This window comes from Sarcophilus harrisii, chromosome X (assembly GCF_902635505.1).
Source record: "Sarcophilus harrisii chromosome X, mSarHar1.11, whole genome shotgun sequence".
NCBI lineage: Eukaryota > Metazoa > Chordata > Mammalia > Dasyuromorphia > Dasyuridae > Sarcophilus > Sarcophilus harrisii.
This window is the reverse complement of record NC_045432.1, coordinates 69,382,704-69,402,566: the sequence shown is the minus strand read 5'-3', so window position 1 is coordinate 69,402,566 and position 19,863 is coordinate 69,382,704. Positions and strand designations below refer to the sequence as shown.

At 34.1% G+C, this 19,863-nt stretch overlaps 1 protein-coding gene across 1 annotated transcript in view; it reads right to left on the bottom strand.

Annotated features, from left to right (window-relative positions):
• DIAPH2 (diaphanous related formin 2) overlaps window positions 1–19,863 on the bottom strand; it is an 868,850-nt gene that overhangs the window by 625,616 nt on the left and 223,371 nt on the right. The window contains exons 10-12 of the mRNA XM_031944530.1: window positions 7,673–7,783; window positions 3,171–3,289; window positions 916–1,032 (exon numbers count right to left, since the gene is read on the bottom strand). Coding sequence (XP_031800390.1) covers window positions 916–1,032; window positions 3,171–3,289; window positions 7,673–7,783 — 347 coding nt within the window. The remainder of the gene's footprint in view (window positions 1–915; window positions 1,033–3,170; window positions 3,290–7,672; window positions 7,784–19,863) is intronic.

The window sequence follows — 19,863 nt, the reverse complement described above, 5'->3', positions numbered from 1 at the left end:
CAGTGAGTGCTAAACTAAAATGTTCGGAGTTTGACTCTCCACATTTGCAAATGGGAATAATAGACTCTGGACAAAAATATCTCAATTATCTGACATTTTTAGGAGTGTGAAGGCAACATCATTAAATTTTCAAGATAAATAAGTCAGCCTCTCAGGGTCTCCTTTTAAAAATACATCAACCATCTGAGAAAGAAACTTTACAAAAACTGTTAACATATGCACTTGTCTTCTAACAAAGAAAATACTAAAATTAATCATAGTTTTTTAGTGATTTATCATCACCACCACCTTCCATTACCATCCTAGCCATTAATACTGTAACTCTTCCTCCTTATTTGCTATTAAGCATAATTTCTGTGATGAGTCTGTTTGCTTCTAATTTTCTTCTAATCTGCTGGAGTCTGAGAGTCAGAAAATCAAAGATGGATTTTTATTTAATTCAAAGTGTGACTGTGCTGTGCAGACTTGACAAGAAAGAACACTAGCTGAGCCCACCTAAGTTTTAGGTTTCTTATTTCACCTGCCTCTGGAGACAGAAGATAGAACTAAATGCCTAGCTATGTAAAATATTTGCATTATTATTCTTTTGGAGGTTTAAATAGTAATCATTACATGGATAACAGTGAAACAGGAATAAAAATAAAATATTTTAACAAAAATACCACATAGAATTACTTTTATAAAAAAAAAAACCATGACTGAGCACACTATTCAGAATCTCTTATTTCCCACCTAAGATACAAAAATCAGTAGATTAGCAGAACTGATCCAAAAAAATCTTATCATCTCATTCTGTCTATGGGAAGATGCTCTCTTTGTTTCTTGGCTGATGCGTATATCTGAATTGATATCCCTTCTAATATATTTAAACATGAATGCAAATTAAGAAAAAATATTACCAAAGTTTATCCTTACCTGACATAATAATCGTTTCTGATGAGCAAGAAATGTTGTAGAATAGATAGCAAGTAATTTTCTGAAGAAGTGTCCTTTAGCATGTTGTACAGAAGATGATAAACTTCATTCATATCAGTAAATAGTCAGTTAAGAAAAAAAAATCCATTTCATTTGTCATGCAAGACTTCTTTTTTACCATATTACCCCCCCTTCAAAAAAACTAATAAAACCAAATTTACCATTTTATTTTGGTAAATGATTTTTCAACTTTTTCACTGAATGAGTTTTGTAACATTTGCATGAACAGATTATGTTTTCTGAAGTGACATGTTCTGAAAGCATAATTAAGAGAAAGGATTTAAGGAAGTGATCTTTTTATATTAGTCCTTGAAAATATGTTGGATCATCATTATTTTTATAAAAGTACAAGGTGGCCATTGCTCTATATTTTTTTAACAGTGGGATCTTATTAAAATAGTTTATTTTTCCTACATATGTATTTTATTTATTTTACACATATATTAACTTTTTACATATACATTTTTATTAATCTTGTTGGGAGAGAATAATCAGAATAAAAGGGAAAAATTATGACAGAAGAAAAAAAAGAGAAAAAAAAAAGTGAACATAGCATGTGTTGATTTATATTCAAGCTCCATAGTTCTTCTTCTGATTGCAGATGGCATTTTCTGCCCAAAGTCTATTGTCATTTTTATTAGTTTGGCCTGCCCATGAGCAATTGATATTTTTCCAATTGTTTACATCTGACTCTGTGTAAAAAGTCTTTTGTAATTGTGTTCATATAGTTCCTGGGTTTGTCTTGGCAGATAGATATTCAAATATTTTATTTTGTATACAGTTATTTTAAATGGAATTTCTATCTATTGCTGCTATTAGGGACACTGCTATATCATCAGCAGCAGTATAAATTCGAATGATTTATTCTGACAATATGCATGACATTAGTGTTTATTGGTTTCTAACCTCTTAAGTCTAAAAGTTGCTGGAAGCATATTGAGGTCTCAGTTTCCACTGCCATATTTTATGCTAAAGATGTTTAACATAAAATAACAGAAGTAGCCTTATTTTATCTAATGACATGCTTAACAGATCAAGATAAAATTAATATCTTTTTATGATTTCAATATTTTATTCGATGTAAAAGATAAAATATATTTAATTACTAGACACATTGCTAGTATTCACAATACTTTCATTTACTTAAAGATAGCTAACAGATGTATTTAAATTTTCATTTCTAGTAAAAATATAAAAAATGAAAACATCTTCAACAACTTTTCTACAGTATTACATGTGAGAGAGTAGCATGAAGTAAATAAGATGGCTCTTTTAAGAAACCTTATCTAAAGATGGTTAGTGACAAAAGTATAAAAATGTGCTAATTTATAGCTAATATCTCCTATAAGGATAAAGAAAATAAAATCCTATTATTTAGAATCTTTTTTGGCCTCACTTAAGAAAGGAATATTAGTACCAGAAACATCATTTCAACTGGGGGTCAGTATGATTACAAACTAAGAAGAGGTTAATAAGGAGCCATTAGTACTTCCCCACTTAATTTGCTTATCATGATTCCTTGTGTATCATGTATTAAGAGTAGGGAAAGACATTGCTTCTTAAGTAAATCCTATAAACTCATCACGGTATGAGACTAATGCCTAGTGGATATCATATTACCCCTTAGACCTTCAGTAATTTCAAAAGAAATTATCATTGAATGACAATTAAATTTACCAGCTATACTAAACTCAAATCACTAACCCAAATCACTATTATATAGAACCTATCCATTTTTCAAGTATATCTTATTTTTAATTTAGCAAATAAGTTATTCATGTGTTAGAAGTTACATCTGAAAAATCAATGGTGTGGAATTTAAATAGAACAGTACCTTACATGAAGATATATACGCCCACCGAATTTTTACCCAGAAGTTCCAATTTGTTTCAATGAACACACCTTATACAAACAAGAACCTTCCTATGACATGGCCCATAATGGGGCAGATTTTCATACACTCTAGATCCACTGAAAGGCTGACTTATCAGTAGTACCAGAAGCTCATTAAAAGCAGTCTAACACTCCCACAGCATGAAGTCCAAATACAGGAATCCAGTGAATCTCCACTAAACTTAATGGAAGCAAATTGGGTTGGCAGACAAGAACATCATGTAATGAACTATAAAATTACTCATCCAAACCTTCTTCAGAAATATATCAAAAACAATTTCTGTGGTTTATCAGAAGGATATTCCATTTCTGCTCGAATGTCATTGAGACGATGGGATAATTCATTTAAGTCATCATCTTTGTTCTCATCAAATACTCTCAACTGGATATCAAGTTCATCATTGTCTTTTTCTTTCAGCCCCTAGTATAAAAAAAAAGAACTTCAAAGTAAATAAATGTACTTCCAAATAACATTAGCTATTTCACTTATACCATATATAGAACAACCTCATTTTCTATATATACACGTGTCAATAGTATCAAACCTTGATTCAGATACAGCATTTTCTGAGGAAATGCCACTGTAGCTAATTTCCAGATATCAAAATAAAAGGACTTCTTCAAATACCTATCTTTCAGTTTTACAAGTGAAAGTCCTGTTCTGCCAATGTACTCTCTATAAACCTATATTTAATGGATTCCTATTACCTGGGTACACTATTAAAGAGTTAAAAACTAAACTCACTCTGTTACACAACTACACATGCAAATAGAGACCAACTGCATTAAGGACAAACAAACAAAAAGATATATATTCAAGCACAACAGTCCCAAGTATGACATGGAAAGTTGCAGAAAGCCTCCCCCCTTTCAAAATGACATTTTGTGATTACAAAGCAATGAAATTATTAAAATTTTTTTCTTAAATTGACCCAAAACATATTCTCCCTTTACTCCCATTTCATCTTTTTTTTAAGTAATTCCAAAACAGTCATTTGGAGATTAATACTGTTTCTTGTAATACATTGTATACACATACATTACAATCTTTTAATGATAATCAAAATAAACATAAAAAAGCATTTGAGTGTGCCACATTAGAGACTGTTGGGTTCAACATATATCAACAGCAATATCTTTAAATACGTCTCTCCTTTAAGTTGCAGTTTTCAAGACTTGAATCAATTTATCCCAACTGAAGATGATCAAAGTTGATAGAGCCTGTGGGACTAAGGTGTTCTGGTTTAAGCTTGAAGTCTAAAAGGAAGATGTAAGGATTCTGCAGTTTAATGAGTCAAATATATTTTAGAGGGAAAATCATGTGATTATTCAATGGAATAAATATAAATAGAGTTAAGGTTATTTCTGTCACTAAAATTAAATACAAAGGTCAAATTTTCATGCCATTTTAACTAATTAAACTATTAGTTTATTAAGCTAATTAAACTATTGCTACTTTATATTGTATAGTTATAATTAGGCTAAGTTATTAATTAATATATTGTGCAATTATAATTAAGCCACACCATTAATCATTAGACTAATTAAAGTAAACTTAATTAATTGAACTAATTAATTGAACAATTAAACATTCAATAAATATTTAGCACTGCTTTTATGTGTGTGTATTCCACGTAAAAGAGCCTAATCTATATTTTATTTTTTAATTGGAATTAACTCAAAACTAATTATATATCCTGATTTTAACAGAACTTACATTGTCATAACACTGATAATTTGCAAAGCCAAACAATCTAAATTTGTTGGGCAGTGATATGTAATAAGGTTTTCTATTTTTGAAAATAATCTACTTGGGTTTTCTTTAAACTGTGGGATATTTCACATTGTTATCTTATGGTGCCAAATAACATGTGACCAAAAATCAATGCTATGTTGAATATAGACTTTAAAAAAAATAAAACTTGGAATCAACATGAAGTTATTGTGTTGGAATTAGATATCCTCCACAAAGAAACAAAGCTGAGGATTATAATACGCTCCATGGCTAAAATGATTAGCAAAAATCTTAAATGTAATATTAAATTTAAGTATTAATTAACTAAAATATTACTTGAATCTCGAATTAAATTTAAATAGGGTCAAGGCATTATTCACATAGCAGCTGTACTTAAATCTTATGACAAGTCTTTTAAGATATGGTAATAAGTTCTTGAGATAATCAAGATAATAAAAATCTGAACTTAATAATTGCGATATCCTCAGTGACATACCAAAACCTCTTGGCAGAACATTTAGATTGTATTATCTAAAATGTGTTTTTTAAAATACTTTTCAAAAATATTCATCTTTAATCAGTTTTAAAATCTGCACATACTCTTTATACATTAGTTCAGTCTTAATCAATTACCTTTTATATATACATTGTGTGCATAATTTTTCATGATCCCTACTAAATGTTCAATTAATTTAAAAAAAAAAAAAACAACTTTCTTCCTCTTTCCTACACTATCTGCTTCCTTGACACATCTAAGAAAACCAAGAGCCTTTTCATAAATGCTGCCAGCATACTGCCAGTGCCTCAGGCCCAGACTTTCACTTGATGGTAATTAAAAATTCTCTTCCAACTTTTTCTGTTGAATCATGTCTGCCTCTCCATGACCCCATCTGGGGTTTTCTTGGCAGAGATACTGGAGCGGTTTGCTATTTCTTTCTCCAGATCATTTTGCAGATGAAGAAACTGAGGCAAACAAGGTGAAATGAGTTGCCCAGGGTCACACAGTGGTAGCGTTTGAGGCCAGATCAGAGATGAGCCTTCCTGACCCCAGGCCTTGCACTCTATCCACTATGCCACCCACCTAGTTGCCTTCTCTTCCAATCATGGTCAAATTAATTTTCATTTGTCTCTTAAACACTAAGATACTAAAATAAAAATATAAAAATACAAAACAACACTCATGTCAGCCTGCTTCTCCTCCTCCTCAAGAAATTAACTGAAGATATTAACAGGAATTGGAAAAAGATTTTATTAAGAAAAAAATTCTAGAGTTCAATTTCTCTTGAGTATTTCAACGACACATTAAAAAAAGAATAAGGATGCTGGAATGTTGGCTGAGAGATGGATTCTTCTTGATTGCTAACTAGATTGGTGAAAAGTTCTACATTCAAAATGTCTTTAAAATCACTCATCAAGGAAGGTTAAAAAAAAAACCCAATGCACACACATACTTTAATAACTCCACTTAAAAAGTCTCTCTCAAAATCATTGTGACTTTAAAGAAGCCCAAAATATCCAATACCTATCAAAGAACCAAAAATTTTATGACAAGCCTGAAAAAGTTTCATCTAGTCTTAAAAGCAAAGAAAACCTACTTCACATAAACATAAATCTCCCTTGCCCCTAACATACCCTCTTCACCATTCCCCATATAGCTTATCAGCCATGCCCAAACTACCAAAGGATATGAGTGAATTATTTCTAAGACTGAGACATCAAAATGTACAGGGAAGTAATTGAAGTCACTTGCTGACATTCAAACATATCATATCATGGCACTGTATGTCATACCTCATTATCCAGTAGGAACAAGAATAAGGTACACTATAGAAAAGAATTTTCTAGACAAAGGAAAACCATCAACCCTTTCAAACATCAAAAGAATTTTCTTTTATCCATTTTGGATGGAAAAATATGTTTTTTCATGTATTAAACATTTTCCTGCCACCCTACATGGCACACACTGACCATGTTTGAACCTTGCCTAAATGACTTAAAGTCACTATCGTAAGCATCTTTAGTTGTCCTATGAAGTGACACCCCGAGTTTCATGTATTAAATGACTCACAACTGTTAGAATTTTGAGCTTTTTTGTCAGTTGCTCATCACTTTCCTGTCTCTTCCTTTGCTGGTGGCTGTCAGGTGTCACTTCACTGATAGAGGTCCCATAGCACCGGCACCCCAAATACCACCATCACACCAAATATACACACATACATATCCTGTCACTTCAAACTTACTGCTTCCAAAATTCTATTTACAATAAGAGGACATAAACTAAAAACCGATTCCAAGGTTCTTTATGAATATGTAACACAGACTTTGTTTATGTGGACTTCACAAATAATCTAGCTTTTTCCCTTATTTCCTAATTTCAGCTTAGTTCTAGATAACTGGGGCTGCTCTGGATAACCAATATTCCTAGAGGCCTCTAACAAGGCCAAGGTCAGAGTCCACTCAAGGTCTCACAGCACAGATTTAACAAGGAGAGACCATAGGCACTTCAGAAGGACCTAAAGAATAAATGTGTTCATTTATTCAGTGTAATCCTATAAAAAGAATATCAAATGATAAAAAATGTTATATCAATTAAAAGCCAGAATGTAGTTTTCTAGCAACCTGACGAGGATGGATTATCCATACGCTTCTGTCCATCTTCAGAATGAAACTAAATTTAACCCACATAAGAGAATTAAAATAAAGGTCTTTTATCTCCTCAGTACTCAAATCTCAACAAATAAATAGCATCCCAACTCCTGGAATAGAAAAGGGAATTCCCTGCTAGAGCCATTATTAACAGGTTTGAATTTTCTGATACGTAAATGTACTTATGTATATGTGTGTATATATTTATATGCATATATATTCATACATATATACTTATATGTATATAGTAGCTATTACAAGTAATATCTAGAGTTTTGGTGGCCAAGGCTAAAACATATAAAATCTTAGAGCTGAACAAATTGAAGAAGTTACACTTGATAAATTAGATTTACCTAGATTTGTTTACTACCATGGAAAGATACCAAACTTCAACTGGAAAATAAATCCAAACACATCACTTACCGGTAACATTTTCTTAAGTCCAGAACGGAGAAACTCATTTCGTAAATGTATCCGAAAATCAAGTTCATAAGGAGAGGTAACAAGGGCATTTATAAATTGCATGCAGGCGACCTACAAGAAGAAATCAAATTTAATTAAAGAGCAAAGCCAAATATTAAGAAACTCTACACTTAATGCACAAAAAAATTCATCTCTACATCAACTAAATGTTTTTACAATATAAAATGCCATAAGAAACACACAAAGAAATTGAAAATGTCTACCATTTCAAAGCTCTGGAAATCTGGAATATTTTAAAATGGTATCAATTGTTTAAAGTCTAATAGCCAGAATAATTTTGATTTCATTACCAGATATGGACCACTAGATAATATCACATGTAATGAATGGTCAGCTACAGTCAAATGTTTAAGCTGAGGACTACAATTTGATCTCAGAGAAAATTAAACTCCTTTTGTGAAAAACACATAAACAAAACATTTATGTTTCTCAGCTACGGTATGTTTAAAAAAAAAAAAAAAAGGGGGTTCTTCCTTCCCTTTTGAGTTCCTTTCTTCCAATCCACTTAATTACAAGGTTTCAATCCTACATTACAAAAAAAAATTTTCTTCAATTTATCGAATAAGATTACGAATATTTTTTGAGACGGCATATGGAACAATGAGAGCCTACCATAACCAAATAGTATGACGTTCTTCCTGGTTTTTGATTATGGTATATTTTCCCAAAGTATATATGTAGCTTATACAGATACATAAGATGAATTAAGTTATTATGGCTAAATAAATGTATGCAAGTAAAATCAAATAATTTAATATGCATTATGACACCAATATTAATGTCTGTTTCAAGCTAGAGTAAATAGAATTATTTTCAAGTAAAGATTTCTCACTAAGTACATCAGTTAAAATGAGTTTTGCTCCCTCACTAGCCATACCTAATCCTTCTTTCCCTAAAGTTACCTATTCTAAAAAGATTCATCCCCTCTATTCCCCTATCCTACCACCTCCAGGCCCAGGAAATTGCAGGACAGAATGGAAGCAACAAAATGCTAATTGCCAGGTGTTCCATATATTATTCCCAAATAGAATTTCTGGAAAATGCCTACTGAAGTCTCAGGCTACTGGCTAATAGTTTAACTGAACAGCTGCACATTTTAATTGATTTGTTTTAAAAACAGACTACCAGTAATATAATGCTAAAAGGGCTAACACACACACAAAATCTGCTAGGAGACTCCTGGGAAATAGCAGGTTTGATAGATGTTAACTTCAAATAGGAAAGGAAACAAACAAATCAATAATTTCTACAGAAAAAAAAATCAGTACCAAATGAAACCCACCCCCCCAACTTGAATTATATTCCTCATCATTGTGGAACGAAATCTAAGGAGAACAGATTTTGAATGAAGATGCCCTTATCAGAGTTGCAACCTATTACATTAGAGCGTCAGTCTTGGTATTAGGAAGAATTAGATTCAAATCCTGCTGCTGATACATATATATCAATGGTGTGATTCCAAGTAAGTTCTGTAACCTCTCATCTCCCTTTGCTACTCCTTAAAACTCCAAGTTCCAGAGTTGAGGGCCATCCATCGCATGTGTGGCAGAACTGTCCACAGTAGCAGCTCTCTCTTTGGACCAAATCACCACACGAGGCTACAAGCCCAAACCCAAAGCACACATGGCAATTACTAGGCTGAAGTATACTCGGGTCTCACCACCCGACCTCACAAAATTAATAAATCAACTAAGGTAACACAGGTATGTAAAAAAGTACGATTGTAATCAGATCCTAAAAACGTAAGCAGCAAAAGTTTCCAAGATTTTGCCAGTATAAGTGACATACAGGTTCAATAAAGGAATTCCACAAACAAAATTTGGGGATAAAAAAATGACAAAGTTCATCAAACCATCAAATGTGTCAAAATCCTAAAATGAATAGCACCATGCGAATAGATCAAAACAGATAGGGAAGGCAGAGCTTTTCAGTTTACATCTAGATCAACTTGGTATATATCATATCATACCATGCCCATGACCCTGGGTTTTCAAAGCCCATTCTTGGAGGGGACATGCCCTACCGCACTGGATGACCAAATCTGTCAAATAAATGTCAAGGTCACAAAGGCTCGTCACTAAGGGCAAGTCCATTTTTGAAGCCATAACTGATTTTTGAAACCATGGACTAAAGATGTAATGAGGGTCAGTGGAGGAAGCACCCACAACAAGGAAAGCAGAGATCCCTGCGATACTGAAGCAAGCGTATACTATCTGACACAACAGGAACTTGCCAATTTGAGGATGACCCAGCAAAGTCTCCTACTACACGGGAGGCACCTATTAGAGACTGCCTTAATTAAGGGGCAAGTTAACCTTGATATTTATGATAGCAAACCCCAGTTATTCACATAGTTGAAATCAGCTGGGAAGTAGCTTTGATATTGCACATATCCATAACTATATTATCATCATATCTGCCTGAATGAGCCTTATTATGTTATAACTATGATATGACCGAACAAGCCAAAGTACATGTCCAATCCAAAATTAATAGAGAGAAAAGTTACCATCTGCTGGGATTGTTTTTGCCAGAAGAAATTCTAGCTTAATGGCTTGTATTAATACATTACAAGTAAAGAGAACATTTGCACCAGAAACAAGTTAATGAGTCTTGCAGTTCTCCACCTTTCTACCTCTATACCAATGGAGGTCTGTGGATCAAAGAGGAACTTACTTTAAATTGTACTTATCCTGCATCAACAGTATGATATAGAGTAATGTTCTTATTTATTTCCAGGGGATGGACAGACTATTACAACAACATAGCAAAAGTATTTTAGTTCTATAGGTTTCTATTATCTTTCCCATTAGAATGGAAGCTCCTTGCAAGCAGTGCTTGTTCATTCACAGAAACTAATGCAAGGCCTGCAAATAGCAGGCCTTCATAAACGTTCTTCATAAACGTTACCTTGTCTTTTTTTTTTTAATAGCCTTTTATTTACAGGATATATACATGGGTAACTTTACAGCATAAACAATTGCCAAACCTCTTGTTCCAATTTTTCACCTCTTACCCCCCCCCACCTCCTCCCCTAGATGGCAGGATGACCAGCAGATGTTAAATATATTAAAATATAAATTAGATACACAATAAGTATACATGACCAAACCATTATTTTGCTGTACAAAAAGAATCAGACTCTGAATTATTGTACAATTAGCTTGTGAAGGAAATCAAAAATGCATGTGTGCATAAATATAGGGATTGGGAATTTAATGTAATGGTTTTAGTCATCTCCCAGAGTTATTTTTCTGGGCATAGCTAGTTCAGTTCATTACTGCTCCATTAGAAATGATTTGGTTGATCTCGTTGCTGAGGATGGCCTGGTCCATCAGAACTGGTCATCATCTAGTATTGTTGTTGAAGTATATAATGATCTCCTGGTCCTGCTCATTTCACTCAGCATCAGTTCGTGTAAGTCTCTCCAGGCCTTTCTGAAATCATCCTGTTGGTCATTTCTTACAGAACAGTAATATTCCATAATTTTCATATACCACAATTTATTCAGCCATTCTCCAACTGATGGACATCCATTCAGTTTCAGTTTCTAGCCACTACAAAAGGGCTGCCACAAACATTCGTGCACATACAGGTCCCTTTCCTTCTTTATAATCTCTTTGGGATATAATCCCAGTAGTAATACTGCTGGATCAAAGGGTATGCACAGTTTGATAACTTTTTGAGCATAGTTCCAAACTACTCTCTAAAATGGTTGGATTCGTTCACAACTCCACCAACAATGCATCAATGTCCCAGTTTTCCCGCATCCCCTCCAACAATCATCATTATTTTTTCCTGTCATCTTAGCCAATCTGACAGGTGTGTAGTGGTATCGTAGAGTTGTCTTAATTTGCATTTCTCTGATTAATAATGACTTGGAGCATCTTTTCATATGACTAGAAATAGTTTCAATTTCTTCATCTGAGAATTGTCTGTTCATATCCTTTGACCATTTTCAATTGGAGAATGGCTTGATTTTTATAAATTAGAGTTAATTCTCTATATATTTTGGAAATGAGGCCTTTATCAGAACCTTTGATTGTAAAATATTTTCCCAGTTTATTGCTTCCTTCTAATCTTGTCTGCATTAGTTTTGTTTGTACAAAAACTTTTCAGTTTGGTATAATCGAAATTTTCTATTTTGTGATCAGTAATGATCTCTAGTTCTGCTTTGGTCATAAAGACCTTCCCTTCCACAGGTCTGAGAGGTAAACTATCCTATGTTCCTCTAATTTATTAATAATTTCATTCTTTATGCCTAGGTCATGAACCCATTTTGACCTTATCTTGGTGTACGGCGTTAAGTATGGATCAATGCCTAGTTTCTGCCATATTAGTTTCCAATTTTCCCAGCAATTTTTATCAAACAGTAAGTTCTTATCCCAAAAGCTGGGATCTTTGGGTTTGTCAAAGACTAGGTTGCTATATTTGTTGACTGTTTTGTCCCTTGAACTTAATCTATTCCACTGATCAACTAATCTATTCCTTAGCCAATACCAAATAGTTTTGGTAACTGCTGCTCTATAATATAATTTAAGATCTGGTACAGCTAAGCCACCATCATTTGATTTTTTTTCATTAATTCCTTGAAATTCTTGACCTTTTGTTTTTCCATATGAACTTTGTTGTTATTTTTCTAGGTCATTAAAATAGTTTTTTGGGAGTCTGATTGGTATAGCGCTAAATAAATAGATTAGTTTAGGTAATATTGTCATCTTTATTATATTTGCTCGCCCTATCCAAGAGCATTTAATATTTTTCCAATTGGTTAGATCAGACTTAATTTGTGTGAAAAGTGGTCTGTAATTTTGCTCATAAAGTTTCTGATTTTCCCTTGGCAGATAGATTCCTAAATACTTTATATTATCAGTAGTTACTTTAAATGGAATTTCTCTTTGTAACTCTGACTGTTGGATTTTGTTAGTGATATATAAGAATGCTGATGACTTATGTGGGTTTATTTTATAACCAGCAACTTTGCTAAAGTTGTGGATTATTTCTAATAACTTTTTAGCAGAATCTCTGGGGTTCTCTAAGTATACCATCATGTCATCGGCAAAGAGTGATAATTTGGCTTCCTCATTGCCTATTCTTATTCCTTTAATCTTTTTCTCAGCTCTTATTGCTATAGCTAGTGTTTCTAATACAATATTAAATAGTAACGGTGATAGTGGGCAACCTTGTTTCACTCTAGATCTTATTGGGAATAGTTGCAGTTTGTCTCCATTACATATGATGCTTACTGATGGTTTTAAATAGATGCTGCTGATTATTTTAAGGAAAAGTCCATTTATTCCTATACTCTCAAGTGTTTTTAATAGGAATGGATGTTGGATTTTATCAAATGCTTTTTCTGCATCTATTGAGATGATCATATGGTTTTTGTTAATTTGGTTATTAACATGGCCAATTATATTGATAGTTTTCCTAATATTGAACATAAACGTTACCTTGTAAAGAAACTTGGAAGTTGTTTTTTTTTAAGACAACTATCAAAAAGGAAGAAGATTGTGATATATTAATTTATTACCTACAGGTTCAAATACAAATGAATACTGAACGACAGCAGCATCTAAATGATGTTTCAATATAATTTTTATAAATGTTGGGGGAAACGGAAGATGAAGGGTGATTTTGTACCTGCCATCTACTTCCACAAATATTCCACAACTTTTCAGAGTAAAAAAAAAAAACAATAATAAAATTTGGGAGAACAACATCCAGACAAAGCTGACCTATCTTAAAGGAAAAATGTGTATTAGTCTGAAAGGAACCCTCAGAAATGAGTCCAGGCTCCATTCAGCCAAAATTTCTAGTTGAAATTCCACACGAATGCATGCATTTGACATTTTGCATTTTCTCCGAACAGTTAAACACAATCTTCTTGTAAAATGTCATCGGAATTGACTGACCATCACACCACGTCTTGCCACAGAGCACAGTCTAGTAGGAGGTTTCAGCTGTGCGGGAGGTAGCCAGCAATCAGGTAGCACACGAGTCTCATCGTCTGTGTATATATGGAGGGAACAACTGAGGAGGAAGAGGAGTTAAGGCACTCACTTGCCCACAAGGTTTCAGAATGAATGAAAAGCCAAGTCAAGCTTCCAACTGCATATCTCCTGACTGCTAATTCAGTGTTCTTTCTATAACACACAAAAGTAGCATCATTCAATAACATTTCCCACTTTCAAAGGAGAAAAGGAAATGTTTTTGAAGTATAATTTTGACCATTAAAACGCCTGCTTTCAGACACAGAAGTCCCTTTACAGAGGTTTTTTAGATTACCAAAATATTCTCTTTCAAATCTCGTTAGCTTTTCAAGGGTAAACTTACTCACACAAGATAAGTGAGCAATTTGTGACTGAAGCAATACCATTCTAGAGCCCTGCCATCGAGGCTGGCCTAGCTTTTCCTAAGCCCTACTCCCTGTAGACAAGACAAGATTTTCCTTAAGATGGATGGAAACCCTCCTCAAAACTGAACTGCCCAGAGGCAGCGCTTCCTAGTCTGCTAAGCAGAAGACACCAAAGTAACTATTCTCTCAGGCTTCTGAGCTATCCACCAGCAAGGTCAAGACAGAGGCAGGGAGACTCAAGGGAGGCAATGCTTTAGCCTCACTTAGTATCATTCTGGGCTCCGGCTGAATAAACTTCCTGCTCTTAACTGTAAAACGGTCTATGAGTGTCTCAATTCATTCCAATTCTGAACATGAAGCTCCGGGGCCTAGTCTACAATCCCTTTGGAATGATCTTTCATCAGGATTCACATCGAAAGTACAAGTAAATTTGCAGCATCATGAATAAATGCATTGAGGCATAGCTGTGAATTTTCCCCCCAAACTATTTATTGCTAAAACTAAATTACAGTCTAAATTTTTATATTTAATCAATATGTTTCTTTAGCTTATACTTAAATTTCTATATGAATTTGCTGTCATACTACATAATCAATACATACATGTGCAAAGTCATTTTGTGTACATATAATTATAAACTAAGCACTACTAGTGTTTTCTGCTCCACTAACCATTTAGCCCAAGGCCGCTTATTTACATCAGTTCTTTTCACTTTTGTATTTGGTCTCAAGGAATGGAGGGAAAGATGAAGACCACCCACTTATTTGCAAATTAGCTGAAATATAATGAAAGCAAGAATAATAATTATTTTTGAAACTGATTCTGTGGACCCAAGAGCCAACAACGAATAAGGCATGCTTCTCCACTGAGAAGAGACAAAAACAGACAGAATGTGTATCTAGTTCTCAAGAAAATAACTTCATGTTCTATTCAATACAACAAATACTTGAGAACCTATTATATGTTGGAGACACTCTCCTCCAAAAATGGGGATCCAGAGTCGAACATTATACAGAACCTGCATTTCAGGAGTTTACATTCAACTCTTTGAGGTAAGGAAGATAGAAAAAGTTGATAACTAAAAATATTGGGAAAGAGGAGGTAGGAAAAATGCTCGAAATTAGGCAATCAGCAGATGAGTCATGGAAAGGACAGGACCGGCCTGAACTTGGAAGAGAAAGATTCTGAGAATTACACAGAAAGTGAATGTACATTTCAGACATATAGCTTTGTCTATGTGAATACAGAGAGAGGAAGCAGAATATGGAGATCAGGAAAAAGAGATTCTAACATTGGCTAAAACGTGGAGTTCATGTATATAAGTAATACTAAATAATGCCTCAAAAGGTAGGTAAAGGGCAGTCTACAGAGTTTGTACTTTATTCTAGAAGCAATAGGGAGTCATTAAATAATCAGACCTATGCCTCAGGAAAGTTATTTTGCCAACTTTGTGGAAGACTGGAAGAAGGGACATCAATCAAGAGACTCCCACAGGAGTCCGATTAAGAGACAATGAAGACCCAAATTAAGGTAAGTGTTTATATAGGAAAAGAGAAGGAGATGGATGCAAGAGATATCATGAAGGAGAACTGGCAAACTCCAGCAAGAGACTAGTTTTGAGGGATGAGGGAGAAGAAATAATTAAGGATGATTATACTAAGTTTCAAATCTGGGTGAATGGAGGAAGGGATGGCTCTGGAACATTATTTAACAGAAGTTCTCAGGGGCTTCTTAGTGAGGGACATGCACTTGGCTGAAACAACATAGCAAATGCTGATTTGTCCCCAGTGACAAAGGTTGTGTTGAATGGGACTGAGTCAATTATACTTTATGGAGTGAATGGACTCGTGTCCAAAACTCTACTCACTAGGTAGTCAGTAATAGTGAGACTTCACACCACTGAGCCCACTCTCTTTGAGGCTCTGTTGCTTCTAATTTCTCTACTTTAGTCTTTCCTTAAGAGGGGAAGGAGAGATCATTTTTTCGAACCTCCCCATTTCCTTCAGCAACAAGAGTGACTACAACAGCAACAAGTCCTTGCCTAAGTGAGACAGAAATCATGGCCACCAGCTTCTTATTCTCTGTTGCACTTCCCAGGCAAAGGTCAGTGTCTAGGCTTCCTAAGAAATGGATTTTTCCAGCTTTGGTCAAGTCTGAGAGGTCCAGAGATCTTCAGTAAGATGCCAGCCAATTATAGGGAGAGGAACTGAGCAAAAAACATACTGCTACTGTCAGGTCATCCTGTGACTGAACAATTCAAGAAAGTATAGACCACGGCCAAGGTGGCTGGATGATCAGAATCAGGCAACGTATATACAAGGGGAATGAGAAAGAAAACTATCGATACTTTAGTCTCACAACTGTATCTTTGTCTTCCAGAAGAGAAAAATGTATATGGTGGGGCATCCCTGTATTGCTTGTGAAAGGATACTTACGAGCCCCTTCCATTTTAATTAAAAGAAATTTCCATTTCTATATGGTAAGAAGCAAAAAAAATTATCATATACCTGACAGTAATATTTTGTACTTTTCTGTAACAAGTGTTTTGGCAAAAGACTCTAATTTCTACTTGAAGACTACCCAGGGTGCATGATGAACCTGAAAGTTAAGCAAAACAAGACCTCTACCTCCATTGGGAATCGGAATAAGAAATGCACAAGACTGGAAGGCATGAATGGACTATGCTATGTAGTAGAAGAATAGTGGTAGATATGCCATCAGTGAAATATGGGATTCATTGATACAATGAACCATCATCCTATAAGAATGAATCAGGCTGGGTACTCATATAGTCCTCAACATAGTACCTACAGCACATAGCAAGCACTTAATAAATGTTTACTGATTACAGAAAAATGAGGAAAGATGTTACCAACCTATTTGAAAATTCAAAGAAAGACAAAATGATGTGGCTAATATTTAATGGTTATAGAAGTGTGGACAATAGCATAAATTGATTATTTCTATGGTATAAATGTGTGAGAATGTAAATGATGGCTTCTTTTTCTTTTTTCTGACGTCCTCATTTTATGCTCATAATATTTTAATGAGGAACCTTCACTTCAAAGTTTTGAGACTGTCAGATTGAATAATTTATGCTAATTGATAACTATAAAAGTAACATAAGATTTATCTAAAATAATTAATAGTAATGAAGACAACTTCTAAAAGGTCACTAGAAAGAGTGAAAAAGATATGGTAATTAATGCAAAAGATAAAAGTGAAACTATGTAAAGAATAGACATTTCAAACAAAGAGAAAAGAAGTGACATGAAAGCATTTTGTATTCCTCAATCACCTTTAGTTTTAAATATTAAATGGCAGTATTAGAATGAAAAAAATTGTTTTCAATTGCTTTTATTTTCATCAATAAATTCATAGGCAATTATTAAGAATTTTCTATGTGCTAGGGATCAGTCCTGGGAGTACAAAGAAAAAGCAAAAATAGTCCCTGCCCTCAAGGAACTTATATTCTAATGGGACAAGCAACATACACAAATATGACCAATCAGTATATAATTACTAAGCAACTACTAGGTACCAAGCACAGTACTAAGCACTGAAGAGACAAATACACATAAAAAGAGAATCCTTGGCTTCAATGAGTTTATGAGCTCATAAAAAAACCACACAAAAGGAAAATGAAAAGGGTAGGGGTCACGGAAATACTCAAGAACATACTGGAGTAACCCAAAAAAATTCAAAAGGAGTCCAGCTTGTGGGAAACGAGATGACTGTCCTTGGCCCCCACCTGAAATGGAGGTCTCTGAGCCCCTGAATTAGAAATCTCACAAGATAAATTGATGGACAGTAAGTAATCTGAAAAGCAATGACACTAGGAAATGGACCAAGGAAGGCCCTTTGTCTTAACAGATACAAGAGATGAAACATTAAATAAATTATGGTAAATGTTAACAGGGATCTTAGAGGAATCTAGACATTTGCTCCTATATATGTGTGTATGCATGCATATGTGTGCGCTACACGCATGTCCCTGTGTGTACATGTGTACTACAAGACAGTTAGCAGGCAAGGGATGAGCAAGCTTTTGGTAAGACTGCAAAACTATTGTGACAATAGCTTGAATATGAATTAAAAATTCTAAAAATACAAAACAACATGGAACTCAAAGTACGTGCTACCACAATACCTACATAACAATACAAAAACATATTTTTTAAAAAAATTACAAAATATTTTCATAAAAACTAGATTTCTTACTGGCTTTCCTTCAGACTTGGTAGAAGCCTGATAAGACTCAGATACTGATGAGGGGCGGTCTGATGAGGTTTTTGACATGCTTTTTAATCTAAGCTGCACAGAATTCTGGGCTGTACTAAATAACTTTGGGTTGAGATTGTGTGGATTCTGTATGTTAGAAGTAAGCAGGTTTGAAGGGGACACTGAGAATAAAGTAATTTGTTCCCACTACTCCTGTCTCTACATTTTTTTTTTATTTAATAGCCTTTTATTTACAGGATATATGCATGGGTAACTTTACAGCATTAACAATTGCCAAACCTCTTACGCCCCCACCCCCTCCCCTAGATGGCAGGATGACCAGTAGATGTTAAATATATTAAAATATAAATTAGATACACAATAAGTATACATGACCAAAATCTGTCTCTACATTTTATGGAGTATCTTCAAATCTTTGTCCCCAACATTGGAAGATAATTGTCATGTTCCACTTCTCCTCTCCTCTTCATAAAGACTTCTCTTCTTCAGGCTAATGCATGATTTTTAATTAAGCACTTTTATTAGGGCAGGATAGCATAAAGGGAAGTGTCAGAAGTCAGAAGAACTGAGTTCAAATTGAGTATTTTATTACTTAATAGCTAAATGAATCTAGACAGGTCACAACTTCTTAGCCTCAGCAAAGCACTTTGTAAACTATAAAATGTTTTAAAAAAAATTTTTTTTTATAAATCCATCAGTCATTATTACTTCTCTCCTCTTTCACGAGCTATTATCCCTAATATGTGAAAGAAAAAAAATTAACACTCATGAGATTTTGCATTAAAGGTGAGTTAGAAGGATTTTCATGAGAAGTTAATAATGTGTTTTAAAGTCCAAAAGAAAGAAGTATATAGCTGTTATTTTAAAATGTAATTACTGCTATATTTTAACAGAATGACTTCCCAAGACTGCAATAACATTTTGAGAATTCTCAAGATGCTACAGAAATAGAGAAGTCATTCGGTTAAAATACAGCACTAATTACTTTCTTTTAAACAACAGAGCTGTGTACACTGCCTTTGGCTTGGTCCTCCTAGTATGTTCAGGACTGCTTGTAGGTAGTGTGAAGTCACATGAAGAGCCTCTAGACACCAAGCACCATGCTTCCTCTTCACAGACCAGGCTCTTGGACATCACCATTTTCTCATTTTCAAGGTGAGACCAAAAGAGGCAAAGTGATTAGGCAACAGAGAACAAAACCAGCCTCATTCTTAAAGAAAGAGAAGAAAACTTAGTCCTGTAAATAGGGCCACAAAAAAGAAAGAAGAGGAGACATGCTTCTCTACTCCTGTGCAGTGGGAAGAGGCCCATGGATCTGGAATTTTGCATTTATTTTCATCAGAAAAATTTTCAATGTACTGATATATTTGTGTGATTTTTCTTTTCATCTTCCACTTTTTCTTAAAAAATAGTTTTATTATATAGAAGAGTTCTTTGGGAGAACTGTGGGGGAAGAATACTGGGCCAAATTTAAGGGAGAGAAAAACAAAAGTTGTCAATTAAAATTTACTTTAAAAAAAGATAACAGTTC